Source organism: Acomys russatus, chromosome 1, assembly GCF_903995435.1.
Source record: "Acomys russatus chromosome 1, mAcoRus1.1, whole genome shotgun sequence".
Lineage (NCBI taxonomy): Eukaryota > Metazoa > Chordata > Mammalia > Rodentia > Muridae > Acomys > Acomys russatus.
Genome location: NC_067137.1, coordinates 84967813 through 84992825, shown reverse-complemented (window position 1 = coordinate 84992825; position 25013 = coordinate 84967813). Strand labels below are relative to the sequence as shown.

The following is a 25013-nucleotide window of genomic DNA, read 5'->3' as shown; positions in this document are numbered from 1 at the left end:
TTATAGAGGAGACATAAAAATGAAAGTAGATTCAAAGAGTAAGGAAACTACATGTTAAAAAGAGATATGAAGGATATACATTTCCAATAGACAAGAGCACTGTGAAGTTCTGATACATATATAATTGATTGTCATCAAAACAAACACCAATTACTTATCTCACTTATTGTGTACTTGGGGAAAATACATCTGTTCTAATTAATTCCAAGACACAAGCACATGATTATACTTAATTTAATTAGTGGTTAGAAAGTTTTAACTGAAAAACTCAGCACTGCCCATTTGGAATCATAAGGATCAGGAAAAAAATCTTTGTGTTTACAAAGTTTAAAAAAAAAAAGCATAAAAAAGCAAACATGTTGCTTTAAGATATGCGATAATGATATATATCGCAAAATTTCCAGCAGCTGATGGAAACAGATGTAAAGACACACAGCTAAACAACAGACACGGAGAGTTTTGTGGAAGAGTGGGAGGAAGGATAGAGGAGCTTCAGGGGTCAAGGACACCACAAGAAGACCTACAGAGTCAACTAACCTGGGCCCATGGGGACTCACAGAGACTGAATCACCAACTAAAGAATATGTACAGGCTGGACTTACACACATTTAGCAGATGTACAGTGGGTCTCCTAACAATGGGAGCAAGGCCTATCTCTGACTCTGTTGCCTGCCATTGTATCCCTTTCCCCCAGCAGGGCTGCATTGTCTGGCCTCCGTAGGAGAAGATGCTCTTAGCCCTGATGCAACTTGATGTGCCAGGGTGGGTTGGTACCTTCTTAGGCAAGGGGGGCATAACGGCAGGACTGGGAGGGAGGAAGGGAGGGGGCTGTGATCAGGTTGTAAAGTGATTAAACAAACGAATGAATGAATGGAAAAGTTATGATAGGGCAACATCCACAGGTTCAAATATAGCCTCTCTACTGACATGTGATGTCTGAGAAACACAATATGTAGATCACCCAAGGATATGCTTAGTTTGCCTGTTTTGTTTTTGTTTTTCTTGGTCCTATTCTTTGTTTGCCTATTAACTTTTTATTAACTGCTGGATATAAAAGAAAATGGTAATGTCTACAGCTAATGTTAAATTCTTTCAGGCAGATTTTTTTTTTTTCTTTGCTTTCTGGAAGTCAGTAAGAGCAGAAGTCATCCAGTCTGCTGTAATCTGAGACTGAGGTAGCTAAAGACACATCAAATGTTTTAGAAGTTCTAAATATCACCATTTGCTCTCAGTGCTGGACTCTTGGTTGAGACGTGGTTTACTAATGCCCCTCCAGCTTTGTAGGTCTTGGGTTGCACACTGCTTTCTAAGTGAGTAAAATTTCCACAAGCTCTGTGGCATTTCACATCCTTCGGTCTGTCATGCTTAAGAGCTGACAAATGACTTAGCAAAAAGGTGCCTAGGGACTCACATCTCAGTGGTCCTCTCCCTGATCTTAGGATCCCAAGTATGGGTTGTCTTGTTGGCTTCCCTGCACTGCTGGGATTTTTTTCTCTCTGCCTGTATTGTTAATAAGTTAGTGCATGTATTATTATATAAGGGGAATATAAAATGAATTTGAGGCTCACCGGGATGATGCTTTCTTTGTTCTGTGAGTTCTCAGATTCTGCTATCTTTGTGTCTGTCTGATGAATTTAAATGTCTCCCCTCCCCCATTTGTTATCAAGCTTTGTAGTATTCTCAGTGGAAAGATTAGTCTGCTCTAAGGCGGCTTGTCTAGTTGGGTGTTCTCTGTCTTCTGATGATGAGAGGAAGTCTTTGCCTGTGATTTATAGTTAGAACAGGAAAGTTGAAAGGGGGAGTAAAGGCACGAAGCAGCCCTGTTGTCAAGTGGGAAGATGTAGAGCTTAGATACTAATGAGTGCTCATTTTGAACCATGTTATCTTAAAACAAGACCCTTTAGCAGAAATGGACACATGGTAGGAGAGTGCTGGTGGCCAATGCCTCTGAGATCTTTAAAAAGTGAATGAATTTTCTATTAATAGATACTGTGCCTGGATTTGACTATTGAACATTTATGAGTGCCCTAGTCACCCATCTGTGAACGTTCTAATATAGTGGCACGTGACAGTTTTTATGTGACATCAAGGAAATATGGTCCTTTCTAATTTAGTCGATTGGAAGCAGAAAAGCATTTGGTAAAGGGAAAACCAAATGCAGAAAATGGTTGAATTTGCCTTGAAGTTGAGGAAGGTGCCCCAGATGTGCAGGAACTGACAGAGCATCAGAGGTGAGACTAATTAGAGTGAGGCATGCAGGTCACGGCGCTTTCAGCACTTTAGCATGTTTTCAGGTGGCTTGGGCTACACAGGAGGAGTCGGGGCCTATCAGAGGGTCTTTCTGGATGTTTTCCCGAAGGACTGGATGCCATCTGCGAGCCTTGCTGGACAGCATTCCAAAGGACACAAGGTTCTGTGCCCCTGCTTACTACAAAGTAAAATTGTATTATATTTCATTGCCTCTAGGAGTTCAGTGTTACAGAAAGAAGAGGATTTGAAAGTCACCCAGATGCGGATCTGCTTATTGGCCTCTGTAAAATAGTGCTAGGTGGCCCTGTATTGTAGTTTTTACAGTGGTTAAATTGTTGGTGTCATATTCCTGTTTCTTATTTAAAGATTTATTCTATTGTTAAGTGTGTGTTTGTGTGTGCATGAGTATATGTGCATGCATGTGTGTATATATGTGTGAATGCATGTGTGTGAGTGCATGTATATGTGTGTGCATGCATGTGCGTATATGTGCACATGCATGTATCTGCATATGTGCATGTGTGTATGCTTTGTGTGTGTGTGTTTGTGTGTGTGTGTGCATGCACATGTGAGTACAGATCCCTGTGGAGATCAGAGGCTTCAGATTCCTGTGACACTGAAGTTAACACGTGATTGTGAGATGCCTGATGTGGGTATCAGGAACTGAAGTTGTGTCCTTTGGAAGAGTAATACGGCCTCTAAACCACAGAGTCACTTCTTCAGCTACATTTTTCTGTTTATTTCATTGTGTGAGCCAATTCTATGTAAGAAAGCAACATTGAAAAATAGTTACTGAACATAAGCTTCAACTTATGGGAGTGATAAATTTGGTCTGCTGTGCCACAAACATTAAATCATGTGACCTTAGTGTAGATACAAGGCATCTGGTTATCCTTGTAAAGTTGTCTTTCAAGTCCTGCAAGCCTTTGGTCTTTCTAGAATGTGACACTTTTCTCATTGTTGCTACAGCTTAGGTTTTTATTTTATTTTCTTTGTTAAAATATCTGTCTCAGGCAGAATATGAGAAGCTTCTGAATTCCATGGTTCATACATGTAATTATCTGAAAGATACGCATATTTCTAATATCTATGGGTGTCCAATGAATGAGTTTTCTATTCATTGGATAATTTATATAAATGAAAATTCATATTCACATTTGAATGAGTGAATGAGTGAATAAACATATCTATGTGCTGATAAAAAATAAGAGAGCTCTTTAGAGTACACTTTTTAAAAAAGCCGTGTGTATCCAGCCAGGGGAAGAGTTCTTTTCTCATCTTGGTTCACTTTGCTCAGTGTGTTAGTCAGCTTGCTGTTGCTGACTACTTGAGATAATCAAAATGGCTAACAGGAAGCTCAGCAAAGTGGACAGATTTACCCTGGGCCGTAGTTTCAGGTACTGAGCTCTCCTACTGTAGTGCTCTCAATATCTATCTTTATACAAAGTCAGACACATTATAGAAATGTGTCGGAGGCTCCATGTGTGACACCTACTTGATGATCTCGGCAGGTATTTGAGAACCTACTAATTCCTCTCTATGAAGGCCCAGATAGGAGAATTTTATCTTTTCTTTTTTTCCTAGTCTGAGATAAATGGAGTCCTAAGTTATAAATGGAAGGTTTTTCTATACTTTTCACTCAGTTTCTCCACATGACACCATCCTGCCTAATTGCAAAAACAACATTAATATAAGCCACTAATTGTTAATGTAACTTTCATTTGTCTAATATAATTGTCATCTCCAAAGCTTACTGCCTCCTTCTGCTAACCTAGGCCTAGTTCTGGAAGCTTCTAGCCTCTGTACAATCTAATGTAGGCCTAGAAGGTTGGCAGCTTCTGAGACATACTGCTCAGTCAGCTCACCCTTTTTAGATCTTTCTGTGTTCTGGGCTGGTTGGTTTAACTCAGCCGTTCTGGCTCAAATGCCTCTGCTAGTTGACTGATTCAATGTGGCTTCTCTCTTGGCTTCTGACTGAATTGCTCTGCTTGGCCTTGAAGAAACTCTGTTCTAATTAATCTTTTGGTTCCTTCTCGTTCTCTGGCTCATTCTGTCGTCACCTGTGCCTAGCTTATTCTCCCTTCAACCTCTCTGTGTAACTCTCCTAGTAAGGCTACCTCTGAATTCCGTGAACTGAACTGCCACAAACCCAACTCCATTCACTGCCTCTCACCACACTGATTCAACTGAATTCATTAGGACTCAGATATCTGAATGCTTCTGCCTCCTGAGTATTGGGATTAAAAGCCTATGCCACCTGGACCTAACCTTTTCTTTACCTCAAACTTGCTCTATAACAGGCTGGCCTTGAACTCAGAGATCTGCTTGCTTGCCTCTGTCTCCTGGGATTAAAGGCGTGTCTGTTTTGCAGCCAGATCATACAGACCCAGAATGTCTTTGGATGTGATCTCCTTCCAGAGCCGCCATGTTCTGAATTAAAATTCCTCTACACACGAACCTTACTCAGAGCCACCAGGACCCATTTCTTCTTTTTCTCCTCTGGTCTCCCCTTAGCTCTGTCATGCCAAGAAGGCTATCTACATGGAATCACATCAGCTTTTGAGGCTACTATCTGGACCATCACCCACAATTCTCCCCAGTTCTGTTCAAGCTATTGCATATGGTAATGCTTTGCCCCTTCATAGTTTTTGAGTGCAGCCCCCATGATATAGATTCACCACAGATCAGTTGTTTATTACCTTCAGGAGTTTGTTTTGCTTCCTATTTAAAGCTATTGCAATAAAGTGTCTGTATAATCCACATTGTATAAAACGTTCACATTGTATAAAACAATTATCTCTTTCTGTTGGGATAAAAGCTCAACACTGTAATCACCAAGTCACGTGGTAAGCTCGCATTTATTTTTATAATAAACTGACATATTCTTTATCAAAGTCACTGTGTCATTCTGTATATCTTCTGGCAGTATATGGAACACACTTCCTTTGATAATCACTTAGCGAATCAATATTTTCTGTCCAGGTGAGCAGTAGAGTAATGTGTTTAATCTGTATTTCGCTAATGGCTAATCATATTGAGCATATTTTCTTATTTGTTTATGTATCCTTTCCAGTGAAATATCTGTCCATGTGTTTTGGCTACTTTTAAGCTGGATTCTTAATAAAATTTTGAGAGTCCGTACGCATTTTAGAAATCAGTCCTTTAAAGTAGGATGGATGTGAGGACATCCTTTTGGGACTTTAGGTGAGAGCAGCATGGTTGAATAGGGAAATAGAAGGATCCAGAGGGTCCTAGAAACCTACAAGTAGAACATTATGATGGGCAGATCTGGGCCCAGGGGCTCTGCACAAACTATGGCACCAACCAAGGACAATACATGCAGTAAACGTTCAACCCCTACCCAGATGTAGGCAAGGGACAGGTCATTCTCTACAGATGAATGGAGAGTGGGGTCTGACTTTCACATGAACTCTAGTGCCCCATATTTGACCTCATCCCCTTGATGGGGAGGCCTGGTGGCACTCAGGGTAAGGATAGCAGGCTACCAAGAAGAGACTTGATACCCTATATCATATACAGGGGGAGGAGGTTCCCCTCAGTCACAGTCATAGGGGAAGGAAGTAGGGGGAAAATGGGAGGGAGGGAGAAATGGGAGGATACAAGGGATGGGATAACAATTGAGATGTAATATGAATGAATAAATAAATTAATTAAATAAAAAAAGAAAAAAAAACCAGTCCTTTGGTGAATATGTAGTTTGTACCTATTTTTCCAGTGTGTAGTTTGTCTTTTCAATCTTTTACAACATATTTTCACAGCACATTTGTTTAAAATTTTGTGGAGAAACAGTTAAAAAACTGTTTGGAATTAGATTTTGAGTATGTTCTGCCATGTTTCCACCCCCACAATTTTTAGCTCAGTTTTACATTTTATTCTTAAGTCATTATTTACTTTAAATTAGCATTTGTGAGATGTGAGGTTCAATATGGGAGTTTAGCTTTTTGAGAGGAGGTTCAATAATGTTCAATGTCTCCATTTTGATTTTTAAAAGACTACTTATTCTTCACTGAGCTGCATTTGATCCTTTGTAAAGAAATGAATTGAACATATTTTTTCTCTGTGATTTTTCACTCTTTTTTGTTAACCTGTATTTCTCTACTAACTCTATAGTTTCTAAAGTACTGTGGTGTACACTGCCTTGCAACACTGACTAGGCATTCCAATCCCTCTGCCCACCCCCAATGGCCTTAGGTCTCCTAGGTCTTTCACCTTAACATGAATTTTAGCATAAGCTTGCTATGTTTACAAGTAGATTTCATAAGATCTTGGTGAAATTTTCATGGATTTATAGATTGGCTTAAAGAGAATCTGTGCATTTACCGTGACCCATCTCCTAGATTATTGATTTTGTATGTCTTCAATATTTTAGACACTCTTTGATTTTCTATCATTAGCACTTCACTATTTTGAGAATGTGGATCCACATTTAGCTATCTAAACATGTATCTAAGGATTTTATTTTCTTCAGAACCACTTGGAATGATACTATGATTTTTCATTACTATAAGTTAATTATGCATTGTAGCGTTTTGAATGCTTCTTTGGTACCAGGCTGTCATCCATCATTTTTCCCTACACTCAACATGTCACTCTTAGCAGCATTTCTATTCATCTCCTGTGTTCGATCAGCCTTGGCAGAGATGAGATTATGTTTACAGGATTTGGGACTTCAGTTGAATTCTTTGAGGCTTTAAGAGGCATCCGAGGGCTGCTGTCACATGTAAATCCTGCACATTGGTGACAGCTTCTCCTCATGGGGTGTTTACTTATTCCAGTACTCATGGCTATTTTCTGGGAGATGAAATTGTGACAAGTTTGATTTCTGAGAAAAAAAATGGTGTTATTGACATGTCTAGGTTCTCAGCTGAGAAGGCACTGGCAACAAATTTCAGTATAAATAATACATGAACTAAAATTTGAGCCCGGCTTACTTCTCAAAGCATCTTTATAATGTCACGATGCTATTTCCAAAAGATGATAGCTTAGTATTTAGGATGTTGAAGACTACAAATCAATTCAGAAGAATTTCTTAAACTTAAAAAAAGATTTATTTTATTATATTGCTAAATAGGATTATGCATATAAGAAAAGTTTGTTTCCAAAAATATTATGACATTTGGTCATCATGAGGTCACATATAGTAATAAGCCAACAACTCAGAAACTACTGGAGTTGAGTGCTTACTTTCACATCTTATCAATAACATTGACACAAGCCTAATTAAAACAGGCAGACCATCATTGGTAATAGACATTGCCCTGTTCAAGTTATGGAGAGCCACTTCCACTGCAAAGTTAATTTAACAACCGTAAAAGGATCCTATTTTACTTCCCTTTGATTTGGTCTGTGTGGCCAACTCATTGATCTTAAGACATATCTTACTGGGGACTCCCAACCCGAAACCCCCAGATGCTATGTATTATTTCCCTGGAAGCTAGATTTGTGTGGCAGAAGGGAAGCCTCCTTTTGTAAATTTGGCTGCTTCATTATTTGTATTGATTTTTAGTAAGAAATATAGGCAACCTGCATTGGAAATTATCGGGAACTATTTCTGGTGCAAACTCTCCTATGTTTTCCACTTGTAATGGTCACTGTATGTACAAATATATGCACACGTAGTCATGGAGTGAAATTAGATACTCAAGCGTCTCACGCAGTATAGTCTACAATGGTGCAACTTATAATATTTCATGTGGTACTTTCTAATAGTAAAGTCCACACACAGCTGCACCTGCATGCACAATAAGAGCAAATCACACATAGACAGACAAATGCATTGTATATATTTAAATATCATATAAATGTTACTGGGGTCAAAACTTGTATTGACATCTAGATCTTCTTCAGTGCCTTTTTCTTTGCATTAAAGTAGCTATTTAAAATTGAGAAATAGTTTTTATTATAAAATACACACTCCAATGTTTTTAAAGTATATTCACAAGATTCTACAAGTATTGCCAGCATATAATTTCAGAACATTTTCATCATTTCCAAAAGAAATTTTATCCCCTTTTGGGGATATCTAAAGGTCACTTCTCTGGACTCACAAGAATAACTTTTTGTCTCTATAAGTTCCTGGACCCGTCATATAAATAGCATATGTGTATGTGGTCTTCTGTGATTCCCTTCTTTTATTTACCATATTTTCAAGGTTTATTCATGTTGTGGCACGTATTGATATTTACTTTCATTTATAACTCAATAATATATTGTACACATTTACCAGCTTTCTTTTTTACATTTACCAGTTTTAAAATCACTTAATCAGTTGGTATGTATTTGTTTTGTGTCCTATAATCATTGTTGAGATAGCGAACACCTTCTAATTCAATCCACACAACATTTCACAGCATTGCATTGTGTGGCTTTGATGGTGGCTGTCAGATCATATGGCTGATGGATAGCAGATCTAGTTTTTATTTTAGGCTATTGCAGGCTGACGGTTTCTTACCTGACATGGTTGAGGATGGATGTAGTCTAGAAGTTTAGAATTGGTTCCGTGCTGCTATTTTTGCATAGGTTTTCACCACCTGACTTCCCTGACATTCCAAACCAGGAAACCTTTAACATTATGTCAGGATCCAAACGCTTCCAGATCTTGCAATATTTTGGAGGACTGATTGTTTAAATTGGGGATGCTCAGTACTTTGTGTGACCACAGGCATGATGAAATCCTTGTGTGTGCCTGTCTGGAAGTCCATCTGCACTCTGTGTGCCTTGAGCAGGAGTGATGGATTGTAGTGTGCTAGATGTTTAGTACTAGCGAAACTGACCAGAGTTTTGAAAGAGTGTGCCGCTCTAGGCTGAGCTTAGGCTACATGAGAGTCCTGGTTGCTCCACCTTCTCCCTGAGACTCTGTATATTGTCTGCCTTTAACATGATAACCATACTGATTCGCGCCCTGGTATCTTATTGTGACTTAAATGCATATTTTCCAGACTTAACAACTTTTTTGAAATCGTTTCCATAATAATTTATTCTTTAATTATTTTAGCTTATTGAGAAGTAATTGATAACAATCCAGATTAAAAATGTAAAAATGTACATACTACAGCTTCCATGAGGAGATGTTTTCTATGCTTGTTGTGTTGTTGTTGCTTGTTTGTTTATTTGTATATGTGCATTTTATTTGGTGAGGGAGGTTGCAAGGGCAAAGGGTAGAGATGAGGGGATGGAGAGTTTAGCAGGAATCGGAGGACATGATGTGAAACTCACAAAGATACAATAAAAGTTAAAATAAATGTAAAATGTGATGCTTTAATATGCAGAATGAGACCATGACAAATGTAATTACAGTATCCCTTTATATCAACCTATATCCGTCTCCTCACCTGGTTACTGCCTGTGTTAAGAACACTAAAGATTAGTCTCTTAACAAGTTATAAGTACAATATACTACTGTGTATATCTATCACTAGGCCTCCAGTGCTAATTAATCTGATAACTGAAAGTCTGGACCTTTTACAAAAATTTAAATAACATTTTTATTAATTCTTTGAGATTTCATACAATGTGGTTTGGTCACTGTCGCCTCTCCTCTCCCAACGTCTCACAGGTCTATCTGCCTTCTTATTTTTTAAGACCACCCATTCTGATTTGTATTATATAAATACTCTTGGAAGCTGGGCCACCCCTGGACATAACCACCCTCTCAAAAATAACGCCTTTAAGGAAGGGTTTAAAGCCATCTTCTCATCTCTTCACCGCACTGCGTCTAGCACCGCCTTTCCATGGCTTCTGAGCTTGAGCTCCTTTTTAGATTTCACATCCAAATGCTGTGATGCAGCGCGGACACCTATGTGTCTGATTTATCTCACTTAATAAGATGCCTTCAAGATTCATATTGTGGGGTTTTTTTTTTGTCACAAATTGTAGAATTTCCTATAATTTTAAGATTAAGTACTGTTTGATGTATGCGTATTTGTATGCTTACGTGTGCTGATACACACGTGCTTATGTATGTGTATATGCCATCAGAAAACACCACGTGAACAAAGTGAGTCAATTATTAGGTTGAAATTATAAAAATAAAAAGTTTTAGGAACAATGAGACAACACTAGTGACGGTAACAAGAATGACTAATGTGAGAAAGGCAGTGGAGTGTCTTAGCAGCAGGCTTGCCTAAGAATCTGAACTCAAGGCATAAGATTCTCAAAGATTCTAGAGAAAAAGAGAGTCAAGAAACCTATAGGGCGTGCTGCACGTCACCGAGTAACTCTGCAGAAATGGCAGGAAGTCTTGATGAACTAGAGGTGCAGAGAGAATGTGGGACAAAAGGCTTTTAAAGGGAACTAATAGCTGAAAAATTCCAAAATCCTGGTTGAGATATGGATACAAATGCAGATGGAACTCAAAGCTCTGCAGCCAGGCTCAATCCAAAGACTTCATACTTAAAAAATATGTTTGGAGTTCTAAAATAAGCATATATTAATTGTATAGAATAATGAGTGCCATTGTGAGATTTTCATACATGTTTCTGGTGTACCTTGACCATATTTGCTTCTCATTGCCTTCATTTGTATTTTATAGGACTTCTTTATAGTTTCTATAAGGCTTATTATATATTACATTATATTTATAGCATAAATGTTATAAAATATAATATTAATTACACACATGCATATGTATATATGTATATACATATATACACATATATGCATATATATGATTTTTCTCCAAGTCTGGGCTTCACCATTTTTTATTTGACTAATTTTAGATTATATATTCTGTACCTGTTGTATATTTGCTATTTTACTATAGTCTGTATAACTTCTGAATTGCTACAATGAAATCTGACACAACCAACTTAAAGAATAAATGACTTATTTTGGTTCATGGTTGCAAATAATTTATTCCAGCTTGTCTTGGGCTCATATCCTTTGTAGGAAATCACAGTGGTGGCATTATGTGATGGAGTAGTGGGCGAGGAGCAAGATGCCCTTGGCACACAACTCCAGTGTCCTGCTTTATCGGTGCTAATGGTACCAGAACCTCAGGAATAGTTTGACCAGCTAGTGCCCCCAAACCTAGCACATGATCTTTGGGGAAACATTTCATGTCAAAATCACACTACAGCCTATATGCCATGGTTTACATTTCCCTTGTGTGAAAATGCTGCTGTAGGAAAATTCTAAAGCATATATGTAGCTATAAATTCTTAAATAATTACACTTTTTTGGTATATCCCTATATACCTAAGAGTTAAATTCTTTAGGCAAAATTAACTAATAGGGACAACTTTGGCACACCAGAAAGTGCAGTCAAACATTGCCATCATCTTTGACTATCTGCAATAACATAGTGGACTCCTCTCTGTAGAAATATGTTGATCAAGGTCTGCCTTGGCAAGTGTCAGCACACTTGGAGAATGGGATGCAAAACTTATTGTCTTTGAAGCTTTTTCTTTTACAGTGCATGGTTGTTTTATACCCTCTACTGATTTTACACACACACACACACACACACACACACGCACACGCACATGCACACACATACATACGCACACACACACAATGTGTAACCTGTATGAATCTTAAATTTGTGAAAAAATGTGCCACGGTGTTTCCAATAGTTCACCTGTCAGTACTCTAAAATAATTTTCATTTAGTTTTTTTCCCTTAATTTTCAATCCCTTTATAACTTTCTGCTGTCTCTTGTATACTCTTGATTCTTAGATCTAGAAGTAACTACACATGCATATATGTAAATTTATACACATATTAGAAATATATTTATATTAGTTTATACAGTAATGTCTCAAATCTTTGGGAAATTAATGATACAATGCACAATAGATCCTCCCATATGTCCTTTGTTTCTTTTACTCTTCTGTGTCCTTTCTTGAGTATCTTAATTTTGTATATTTGAGACTTGTTTGAGTTTCTCAGGTTAAGGAACATTTGAGAAACAGATCTGATGTGTATCTGTAGGAGTTTGGGGTCGTGTTATCTAGTCTGAGGACAATATGCACTCACAGACTATTTCATGGCCACACTGCTATGGATACACTTATGCTCAGGACTGGGCACCTCTAATGTCAATTCTTATCATTAAATAGTACATGTTTGTCAAGAGATAACTTGGCTTTTCAAACAAACTTTCATACCTTCCTCTTTTTTTGTGGGAAAAAAATGTGTATTTATTTCTATAGTTTTTGTATGTTCTGCCAAAATATCTAAAGATTGATCATTAAAGAAGAAAAGACCACTGAACATGGAGCCTCTAGAAGAGCAGCTGGTGTTCTTAACCACTCAACAATTTCAGCACTGATATTAAACTCTAAAATTAAAATATTATACAACGCTAAAAATTGAAAATGATATTCTCAATGAACGGGTTTATAAATGTTGACAAAGTGAACATTCCTGTGTGGCACCCATCCTCCCAGAAGTCACTCCTGCTACCAGGACCTCAGAAGTCCCTTTGCTCTGCACGCTACAGACACTATGCTATACTGCCTCCCCAAGAGCTACTTGTATCCTGACTCTCAGCCCCAATAATTGGTTTTGTCCTGCTTTGAACTTGGTATAATTAGATTATGTAGAATTTCTTTTTTTGCGACAGGCCTTTTCAGTCAGCTTTATGTTGATGGGATCCATCTATTGGTTCTATGATCCAAGATCCTTTCTTACACCTTCATTACTGAATGCTAGCCTGTCCTATGAATCTGCTGCAAATGTGTGCTTCGGTGTCAAAGTTTCTTGGAGTATGGGTAATTTTCAGCTTGAGTCTATTGTGATGCCACAAATGTGATGGCCTTGTAGATCCACCCCCTCCTTCTATTTTTAATCATAGCATCTATGGACAGATATATAGATGTAGGTATTTTTGTTTTGTTTTGAATATATCTAGAAGTGTAATTATTAGGTCTTGGGGCATAAAGGTGTCCTACCTTCACTAACTGTGAAACAGTGACGTTTCCACCCCTGTTTTCATGAGCAGCAGAGTTCGTTGCCCTCAGCATAAGTGACTTCAAAAAGCCACAGCCAACAGGAAGACTGCTTATTCCATTTTTCTGGACAATGAATCAAATACATCAAGAAATCTCTTCCCAGTTTTGTATATTTTTCTTTATGAGTAGAAAAGCAGTATTTATGTAGTCAAAATTCAGTATATAAAAATGTCAGGTGAGATTTATATCAGAACAACTATTTTATTAATTGGGTTTGTACATGAATGTGCTGGTCACAGGATAGTTCTATGTGTTCTGAGGATCAAACTCAGGTGTGCAAACATGTTCTCAGGCTTGGCAGCCAGTGCCCTTAACCATTGCTCCATTCCCCACTGCCACCATAGCCTGCATTTCATCTGAGTTCTACTTTTAGAAAGTTACTACTTGCAACCTTTTGAAATTGAACACTGGGGACCTCAATTGCTCTTTTTAACACCTGCCACTAGGTCACTCTGAAAGCAAGGGCCTGGAAAGCTCATAAGATGCTCTCTCTTCGTTTACAATAAGAGCCTTCTTTCAGGATTGGAGCCTGCTCTCAGGAAATTAATCTCTAAAGTGAAACCAATGGGTTTTAACTTCTAATTCTAACAGTCTTAAGTCAATAAAAATGGCCTTTTACTTTTAAATAAGGGAAGTTAATTTGCCTTAGTGTCAGATCATTACTTTGTTCCCAGAGCAATTCCGTGGAGGTCTGACACCCTGGAGACTGGCAGATGAACATCAGACACAGCTTCTGCTCTTCTGCATGACTGCTCTCCCTCCCTCCCTCCCCCCTCCCTCTGTCAGTTTCTCTCTCTCTCTCTCCCACCCCACTTAGTGTCTTTCTGCCTTCCCCCAGCCCTTCCCTCAGTCAAGACCCAGTGAACTTTCCCTCAACTGAATGAGAGCAGCATATCTGTGAAGCACACTGGGTTTTTTCCAGTCTTAGGGACCCTTATTTCTAGTAAGGAGCATGACAATAACTTATGTGTAAATGTCACTTGCCTGACTCCCTCTACTGATTTCTCCAACTTAATATCAATTCTCCGGGACTCCTGAGGGGGGATTAATTAGTGGAGCATGACTGGGTTGTATGGAAGCAAGGAAGGATTTTGAAGAATGCCAGTGATGGCCGAAGCTTATCAGAATGTCATTAATGTATTTACATCCTTTGAATACCATAGGGGGAAAATAAGGATGTCATTTTTTACATGTCCACTATTATTAAAAGCTCTAACATTATATATTACTCCAGATGCAGGAGTTTATAGATAGTCACGAGAATTATATATCTCACAGCAATGAGAGCCCTTAGGACAAGAACCTGTTCTATTTCCGGCCTTGTGACCTCATCTCCACTTGCACATTAGAGACTTGTTTTCTGTCGGGCCAATGGTGGTCAGCCTATGAGGAGGAAGCTAGGAGTAAAGGCAGAACTCCACTAAGGATGAAGCTCCCTCTGCTTCTGCTCCCTACACGCTTCAAGTCCGCTTTTCTTTCAGGTGAAATTGCATTTTCTCTTCCACACCTATTGGGGAGAGTTCCTCGTTAGAGTATTAACAACACTTACGATTCTCTCACACACAGCAGGGTTGAGTCGCTTGGTATGCTTTTGCTGAGAAGCAATTTGGAAAGAGCCCTAAAGACGTTCTTTTTAAAAAATTTTTTTTATTAATTTATTCTTGTTACATCTCAATGGTTATCCCATCCCTTGTATCCTCCCATTCTTCCCTCCCTCCCATTTTCCCCTTATTCCCCTCCCCTATGACTGTTCCTGAGGGGGATTTATATTTTACATACCGGGTTTCTAAAGCCCATATTTTAATGATCTGATATACGCAGGGTATTGGTAGCTGTTGAATTATGTAAGAGGAACTGGAAATCTGCTATCTAATGACAACGTAAGGCTTAAATGCACTGTAACTATGAGGGGAATAGTCTGCAGTGTTTGAAATATGCTTTCATGTAAGCCTTCCATGCCACCCTCCCTCACAAAGGCAAGTAGCACTGGGTTTCTCTTACATGCATCTGTGCCTCTTTTTTCATATTTTTAATATTTTGTTACATGTGTTTACTTATTGTGTGCGTGCATGCGTGTGTGTGTGTGTGTGTGAGTGTGTGTGTTTATGCGTGAGCAATGTGTTCCTAATTGCTGAGTCATCTCTCTAGCCCCTCTCTGTCTTTCTTAATGCCAATTCTTAAATCTATACTAAAACCCTTTTTCTTTTAATGAACTCCATCTTTGTTTTTTAAAAAAATATGTGTTACATGAGTTAAATATTGATTATATGATTTTGGAGAATAATAGTAGGAAACAGAACTTCAGAGATTCGAGTTTTATGGAAATGACAACATAAATAAGTACAATTGATGGGAAAGTTCAATTTCTTTAATGGCTTTAATTATTCATACAATGTACAGTGAACGTTAGAGAGACAATGGCTTTAAGTACTTTGAAATGGTGATTAAGAGAGAGGATATGGCTGACTTTCATGGTAGCCATTTCCTGGGGGATTTGAATGTGGCATCATGGCACCTTCCCTGAGGTTTCCCAGCTACTAATACAATGATGGATGGGCGAGGTAGAGGGAGGGACCCAAGCTGAGGAATAATGCTCACTAAATATCTAGCTTGGGGCCTTTTCATCTAAGGGTGGCACCTTGAATTTCCAGTAAGAGATGACTTCCGCTTAGTAAATCATGTTGGCATAAGGAAGTTACCAACAAGTTCTTGTGACTTTACTCATATATTGGAGTGTGTGGCACATTTGTGAGCTATATGTAAGCTTTTAGAAGTGAAAACAAATTTCTAACAAAATCTTGGCTTCTCAGCGGTAAAGATGGGAAACTAGTGCTTTTCTGTTAGACTATAGATTTGATTAGCTAAACCTTAAATTATTTTTAAAAATCAGATTTGTGTTCTTATGGTATACAAAGAACCAGGGAGCACCAGAAGGTATAGGGTTTTATTTTTATTTTTATTTTATTACTGGCTCATTTTTACTTGGGAGCATGGCTTCACAGCTGAACTAAAGAGATTTTTGCTAGTTATTTGTTGAGAATGGCCTCTGCAAACCACATAGCCTTTAGAAAAAGAACATTTGTCTTATCTGTAAATGGGGCATTGAACCAGAAACAGTGATTTTTCAACTGGGCCCAGTTGTAAGCTCCAGGGAACACCATTGTGATAGTTTTTCTTCTAGACGTTGAGGACCTGTGTGGTGCTGGGCATTTTACCAGTGCTAAAAATTTATGGTTAAATGTGTGTTATATGGAGTCTCAGTCCTTAGAACTTCTCCCAGCCAAAGCTGCTTTTATTTTATCATTTTATAATCTTAAGCATAATATAAAGGCTCCTTAGAAAAACACTAAAGAATTATTTCAAATCTGAAAAGGAAATGTTTTGAAATATCTGCCAACAATTTCCTTTTTTTTTTTTTTTCTATTAACAGCAGCAGCACATGGAAATCAGAAGAGCTCTTATTCTTAGTTTCGTTTTCTGTACAATCCTAAATTCTGTGATAGGACTGTGTAGAATTGCATTAGACAGAGAGGGGTGAATCTGAGATGATTAGGCAAGAAAAGCGATGGTGTGCCTGCCAATCAAGAGGAAAGCATGTGTGAGGCACCCCTGGGTGCCCAGTGAGATTAGATTGAGAAGAGTGCAGGAGAAATATGACTACAGGGAGGGAAGGGTCCCCCGCAAAGCCCCAATCCTGCTTAGAACTTTGCCTTTACTTGATGGAGAAGCAAGCCACGAATGACTTTAAGAAAGCAGAGACAGCATGATTGCATTTATTTTACTAAGAGTTCTGTAGCCATAGTGTTAAGATTAGACCCTTGGATCCTGCGAGATGTCTGCTATTGTCCTGCTTGACCTTGGATTTAATGGCTAATCATAAATAATACAAAAGTGTTTTAGAGGTCAGAGTATGGCATTCACCTGCTTTTCAGAGTTGGTTTGCAGTGTTATGAAAAATGATTCCTTAAATAGTTCATTGCTCTTCCAAGGGAAAATTTATTGCTTCTCCTAATTAAGAATCTAATTTATTAACGTGGTAACACTATGAAGGGAGACAGAATACACACTAGAGATAAACAGAAGTCACTCTTACCCTGAATCTTCTCCCCTGAAGTATAATTTCATTTGCTCGTAATTGTGAGATACATTAGAAAATCCACCAAGGAGGAAAAAATGGATGTGACTGTCACGGCGAAACACACTGTAATCAGAACCACCATACTATGTGTGAGAGTTATCTTGAGTGATATTTTCATTCTCTCACTTAAAAGCATACTTTTCTTGCCTAAGAAAGTTGTAAATATCATTATTCCCAGGATAAATAATGATATATTTATAATTCTAGTGACACACACCATGTCAGAAAGACAGTTTGTCTAAGGGTGAAGAGGGAGCTTGTCTCCGGGCATGACTCTGCTGGGTCCATTTTAACACTTAGGTTCACTTGTTGCTTTACGGCAACGGTCCATGCAAGCCCATCAATCAGTGTAGTTAGTGAGAGCACAGAGTGAAAGTGGGTGGTACACACCTGGAACCCCAGCACATGGGGTCTGAGGCAGGAGGATTGCCATGAGTTGGAGGCCAGCCTGGGCTGCTTCAAGGCTTCAAGGCTAGCCATATATAAAGCCTGGTTTCAAAGCCCAAGGCAAGACCAACAAAAATAATAAGTGATTACAATCTAAAGAATACAAAATATAGTGAGTCAGTATCAAAAATCGAGTAAAACAAAAAAATCAAAAAAGTGATGCACTTAAAATGCAGTGAAAGTCATCTTTTAGTAAGATAGATTAGTCTAAATATCAGAAGGTTCTAATTGCTGTGTGAGAGAACTATCTGAAGTGGCATAAAATTACTGTCTCCAGGGCTAGGGATGTGGATCAGCAATTAAGAGCCCTGGGCACTCTTCCAGAGAATTTAGACCCAATTCCCAGCACCCACATGGCAGCTCACAACTTTCTATAATTCTGGTACCATGGGATCTGACACCCTTACACAGACAGACATACATGCATGCAAATCACCAAATGCACATAAAAAATAAAAAAATTTCATTAAAAATTCATTAAAAGATCCTGAATTTCAGCCCAAGCATCATGAATTTAAAAAAAGAAAGAAAAGAAAAGAAAACCCTATATGTTAAATGGATAAAAACAGAAAAATTCATTTTCTCTTAAGCTTTTTGATGGAATGTTTATATGTGCATATGCTTTTAAAATATTTTATATTTTCAACTTGAAAAAAACTTATCCTATTTTTGAAGTACGTCCAGATTTATATTAAAGTACTTCCTTAATTATCTTTGAAAATTTGTGAAACAACCTAGTCTTCATACAGGGGTTGAAGAAAATGGACTTTACAGAGAACTAAAACAAACTATAGGATAAACTATATACATGTTCTGGCAGTTCTTCAGCTCTGGCTGTGCGCACGCATAATGTAAATTCTTTCCATGAACATATGATGCCAGTGATCAGTATCCTTATCTCAGGGAACGAATAAGCAAAACTCGCTTGACCATAAAGCTAGTAAATTACCTAGCTGAACCGGGGCTTGTGTCCTCCTGAACCCAGCCTTATGACCTCAAGCTATGGGCCATAAGTCAAGAGTCATAGGTAACTTGTGCTCCTGTGTCCCTGTCATTGTATTTTCCCACGACATTGTGACTGTCTCTTTACGTCTGTCTTCTGAATTCACTGTTAGCTCCTCTATAGCAAGGATGATGTCTTTTCACACAGTGACACATAGTAGAAGCTGAGTAGGTGCCTGTTGAGCGATCAGTATTGTCTGACCCACTAAAGGCTGATAATATTAATTATCATCATTGGAAAGTGCAATCAAGGGAAAGTACCAAGTGCTTTTAAAGCTCTGTTAGGGTATTATTTTCTTCAAAGAGGAGACATTTCAGAAAGGTGAGTGACGTGATGTCTACTGTCTGTAGGAATTTGAAAGATTATGAAAATAATCCCATCGAGATGATTGTGAAATGTAGTCTTAGGAAATGTAAAGAGAAAGAATCCAGGAAGCACAATTAACTGCACTGTGTGATGGACCGTCCTTGAAGAGAAGCAGTCAGTGTCACATTTATGGTGAGACACAAACAAAAGGAATAGTCAGGATAGTTCTTTCTTTCTTTTTTTCTTAAAGTTTATGTATTTATTTATTCAATTTACATCCTGGTCTTAGCCTCATTTCTCTTCACCTCCCAGTTCCACTCTTCCTCCCTCTTTCACCCCCCTCCACTATTCCTCAGAAAAGGTAAACATCCTTTTCTGTCCACTTCAGCTCATCAGATCATATCAAGACTAAGTAGTTCTCTTCCCCTGTGGCCTGGCAAGGTAGTCCCACCAAGGGGGCAATAATTGAGAAGCTGGCAAGCGAGTCTGTGTCAGAGGCAGCACCCCCCCCTTTACTAGAGGACCCACATGAAGCTGGAGCTGCCCACCAGATAAATCTGTGTAGGCAGCCTAGGTACAGTCCATGCATGGTCCTTGGTTGGTGCTTCAGTCTCCACAAGCTCCTCTGGGCCCCAGTTAGTTGGCTTTGCTGGTCTTCGTGTGAGGCTACTGTCACCTCCAGGTCTTTTTCTCCTTCCCCCAATTTTTCCATAAGACTCCCTATACATCCGCCAAGGTTTATCTGTGAGTCTCAGAGGACAACTCTGTTAGATTCCTGTCTGCAAGCATAGAAGATTACCATTAATAGTGTCAGGGGTTGGTCCTCTTCCATGGAGTGGGTCTTTGTTGGACCTTCCCTCAATCTCTGCTATATCTGTAACAAGCTGGACACCTAAGTCAGGATAGGCTCCTAGGGAGATATGAGAGGGACTCTCCCAGGGGGATATGAGAGGGACTCTAGCAGAGACTCCTAGTAGCAGGGGCCATAGAGACCAAAGAGGACATTATCTAACTAGACAAGTTTTCTAGTAGAGGGAGAGGAACACCAACCCACTTACAAAAACTTCAATTCAAAATTCACCTTGCCTAAAAGGTGTGCAGGGATAAAGACTGAGCAGATACAGTAGGAATATTTCAAACCTTGGGTGAGGGCTGGAATCTAACGCTAGAACATAATTAAGAAAAGGAAGAAAACTATTTGGCATTAAATAGCATTTATTATCATTGAATGGGAAAGTTAACAGCTTTATCCTTGAAAGATTGAAATTCTATCAAATAAAATCGAATTAAAATAGGTTTATCAAGGGGGTAGAGGGACAGGCCCGCAGGTGTGTCTGCTAGGTGGACAGTCCTGACTTGTGTGATTCTCTGCTTAGGTGTGTAATAGCTCCACCTGTCACTGAGATGCCACTGGCAGTTAATCATCACTGTGGTGAAGGGGTGACATTTTTTTTTAAAGCTATAGACATTGACAAGCTGCGCATGCTCCAGTACATGACCTCCTGTGCATACCCATAAGGCAACCCTTGTAACACCATTGCACCCTAACCTGAATGTTAGAGGGGGACTTGGTTACAAAGAAGAAGGGTTTCAGCAAGAAAAAGAAGGGATGAAAACATCCAAAAGCTATGAACTGGATGTATGAATTTGTAAAAGAATAAAAACATAATCTAAAAGTATAGTAATATGCAATACCCATTTTGACATAGGTTTTAAATGCTAGTTTGAAAGCCATAGTTAATGAAAGCTCCCTTCACCCTGCTTTCCAGGCGCACTCCTGCCAGTCATGCCCCCTGCAGGGAAGCTTGAGTTTGAATTCTGCTACCCTCAAACCCAGCAACCTGTGAGAAAAGCGCATGCACAAGCCTGTGTCTGTCCTGCTTAGAGATTTGTCCAGGTGCCTGTGCCTTACAGAGGGCTGATGCAAACCTTCTTCTATGCCTGGAATTCATTCATTTATAGAGGAAAATCCTCCAGACTCAAGGGATGGTGAGAGTGGTCTGATATCAGCCTTCGGAATGTCAAGTAGCTGCACGAGTTGTGTTGGTTTTATTTTATTATGGCCAGGTTATGTGTATCTACTTCCTGTCTGTACTAACATGTAATGGTCATGCTTGATGTAGTTATAAAATAATCTTGAAACATTGGTTGGGTTGATATAATGTTAGTATTTTATGTTAATTGGATTTGAGGATATTAACTTTTGTTTTATATTTTTATTTATTTATTCTTTAAAATTTAGGTTTTGAGATTATAGTATAATTTTATCATTTGTCCCTTTAGTTTTTCAAACCTTTCCATGTCACCCCTACTCTCTTCCAAATTCATGACCTAATTTTCTATAATTGTTGGTATATATCACATATATGGTAATATACATATGATACATTTGCACATATATGCACACATATATATTTCTAAGTAAATAAATACAATCAGCACAGTCTGTGTAATGTTGCTTATATGACATGTTTTCAGGACTGACCATAACTCTTTTGCCAAGATTCTTCCTGACTGCCTCTCAAAACTACTATTGTAATAGGGAAATAGCCTTCAAGGGTTGGCACATGGTGCTGTGCGATGACACGGACGGTGTTGTGCTCTGATGCTGTGATGTTCATGTGTACATCAGTGCATCTCACCAGACCCCAGTTTTTTGGAGGACAGGCCTGTGTCTAACATTGCCTTCCAGGTGCTTAGGCCCTTGTCTTGAGATGCAGTAGCAGCCAGTCGGCATTTTTTTTTTTATTTCTGAGATCGACCCTTTCTTTCCTGCTCACTTACTCATTTCTCATTCTCTTCAGGTTCTCTCCATCTGTCCCAAGGACATGAGAGCTGACATCTGCGTTCATCTGAACCGGAAGGTTTTTAATGAACATCCTGCATTCCGATTGGCCAGCGATGGATGTCTGCGTGCCTTGGCAGTGGAGTTTCAAACCATTCACTGTGCTCCTGGGGACTTGATTTACCATGCTGGAGAGAGTGTGGACGCCCTCTGCTTTGTGGTGTCGGGGTCCTTGGAAGTTATCCAGGATGACGAGGTGGTGGCCATTTTAGGTACTGTGAACTTTCCTGGTGCGGTGACAAACGGGTCACAGTAGTCCTGGAGTTTTAGCTTCTAAACAGAAATCCCCGTCTGTTTGGTGACTTTAGAAAAGGGGTCGCTAATGAGATGATGAATTTCAGTTGAAAACTGGTTTGCTGTTTCAGCAAAGAACATTACTCTCAGTCACAGCAGACAGGGAATTTAGGGTCCCATAACATTTGTGTATAACCGCAGCCTAAGGGACTTTGCACACTCTCATTGGCAAGTGGGAATTTACTTTTAGAGCCATTGTCAGATCAGTAATAAAGGGAGCTAGTCTCACGGGGCAACAGATGTATCCAGTTCAGCATTTTTCTTTATAGAAGAGCCAAGCAAGGCTTGAAAAGGTATGGAGACTTGCCCAGCTAGTAGCCTGGCAAGGGCAGATTTACATCATCCTGGTCCCTATGGTTCTGTTTCATCACGGTGGCCGATGTACGAAGAAGATGAGGTTGAGGAGGCTCACGAGATGCACAGGAGTGAGTGCAATGGGAGGAAATTAAGTTTAGGTTTTAAAAAGCTGGTTCCATCCATCTGTTTTCACCAACTAGGAAAATTACTTGTCTGACAACAGATTTACTCTAAAGTTTAGACACTTTGTAAGTAAGGTTAGCGATGGCGCAACACAAAAGAGGTGATGGTCCATGAACTTGAGAGAATTCAAACAAAATAAAATAAACAACAACAACAACAACAAACTTAGCATAATTGACCATAAGTGTAATATGAACATTTTGTCAAGCAAAATTGCTGAATGAACTTCTGCTCAAATACTTGCAGCAGGTTCATGGAATCCACACAGATAAAAGAAGAAGAAACGAGAGGCCAGATGAACGTCACCCCTTCTGTTTCTCTCAAGTCAAATAACTGAGAGGCACACCATGTCAGCTCCATCTTGATCACATTTTTCATGGCTTGTGTCTGGTGAAAAATGAGTTCAATCTTTAAACTATTATGTTTTTTTCTTTTTCTTTTCTTTTTCCTTTTTATCTTTTTTTTTCTACTGAAGCCAACCTACCGTAGCTTGACTTGCACTGATTGTCCTAAGAAAAAAGACTGACTGATGGGTTTTAGAAACTGCAAAGGCAAAACTGAAAACCAATGTGGAATCCAATGTAAAGAAAGAAAAGAAAGGTAGAAAGAAAGAAAGTGAGAAAGAAAGAATACCTCATTTGAAAAAGTATGATTACTTGGAAAAGATAGAATTTAGAATGGAGAAGAAATGACCCTTTATGGGAAAGCTGTTTCTATAAAGATGGTAGAAAATTGAGCTGGGCTGAAAAAGAAAGAAAGAGATTGCATTGCCTTCTTTTAACTGTTTGAAAATACTATTATTGCTAGTTAGTTCTCTTGCAGGAATTATTTTTCTTTAAATACTTTTACAAAGAATTACTAGAGCGCTTGGGAATCAGCACTCTGAGTGTGCTTGATGCAGCCTTCTGCTAGCTTTTGTCTGCTGGGGTATACAGGAGGCATAGCTTTCCTGGAAGCTGTCCATCACTGGAACAGGCCTTTGTGGCAGAACGAAGCATATCTGTGCTAGGACTACTCTTGTCCACTTAAAGAGGAAGGTAGCACAAAACCACCAATCACATGCATTTGTCTTTTCCTTAGTGATCTTGTCAGTAGAGGCTGATGGGAAAGCAGATATCAAATATACACTATGAATGTGAGTGCTGCACACTCCTTACCGAAGGCTTGGAGAAAGCTCTGAGCATGGTGACTCTGGCTTGGGTCTGTTAAAATGGAGTTATTTGCCCAATGAGACAAAGTGAAAAGGAACTGGCAGCTGGATTTGCCCAGTGGCACTGTAAATGTGAACCCAGGGCCCCTGAGCTTCAGGCCAGTCTCATCCTCTCTCTGCCACATTTTATTTCTTTGAGTGTGCACTTTTATTCTTTCTTCTCTCAAGTCTTAGGATTGAGATTCTGTTCATACCTAACTTAGTGAATCAAATTATGGAGAGACCTCTCTGACAACCTTCTTACTTTTATTTTTTTTTAAATGGACTTCGAGAGACACTACTTCAGCCAAGAGGTAACAAAGGTTTTAAACACTGAAGACCCTTGAAGAATGCTTCAGGGGAGGAGGATGGGGAGGGTACTTGCTAACTCACCAGTCAAGCCTGGTATCTCCCATTTTTTTGTATCCCTTTTAAGAATCTTTGTTAGCTTATTTTGAAATAATTCCAAAATTTGGGAGAAATTAAAAAAAATTGACAGATTGAAAAAAATCCGAAATCAGCCTTCTTTGTACCCCCTCCCCTCCTCTCCACTTCCCTCCTTTCTCCCCCTCCACTATTCTCTCCTCTCTCCTCAAGTTCCTCCTTCTCTATGCCTCCACTTCTCCTCCCTCCCCTCCACTTCTCTCTCTCTGCCCCTCCATTTCCTCCTTCTCTCCCCTCCAATTCACTTCCCTCCCTTTCTGCCCCTCCACTTCCCCCTTCCTTCCCCTCTACTTCCCCCTTCTCTCCCCCTCCACTTCCTTCCTTCTCTCCCCCTCCACTTCCCTCCTTCTGTCCCCCTCCACTTCCCTCCTTCTCTCCTCCTCTACTTCCCTCCGACTTCTCTCCCCTCCACTCCCTTCCCTCTTTACACCTCCATTCCCCCTCCTTCCCCTCCACTTCCCTCCCTATCTGCCTCTCCATTTCCCCCTCTCCCTTCCCCTCCATTTCCCTCCCTCTCTGCCCCTCCATTTCCCCCTCTCCCGTCCCCTCCACTTCCCTTCTTCTCTCCCCCCCACTTCCACCTCCCCTCCCGTCCCTCCACCTCCCCCCACGTCCCTCCCTCTCTCCCCTTCCATTTCCCCCTC

At 39.4% G+C, this 25013-nt stretch overlaps 1 protein-coding gene across 1 annotated transcript in view; it reads left to right on the top strand.

Annotated features, from left to right (window-relative positions):
- Positions 1-25013, top strand: part of Kcnh5 (potassium voltage-gated channel subfamily H member 5) — a 270367-nt gene that overhangs the window by 176186 nt on the left and 69168 nt on the right. Inside the window, exon 8 of the mRNA XM_051147630.1 lies at positions 21922-22174. Coding sequence (XP_051003587.1) covers positions 21922-22174 — 253 coding nt within the window. The remainder of the gene's footprint in view (positions 1-21921; positions 22175-25013) is intronic.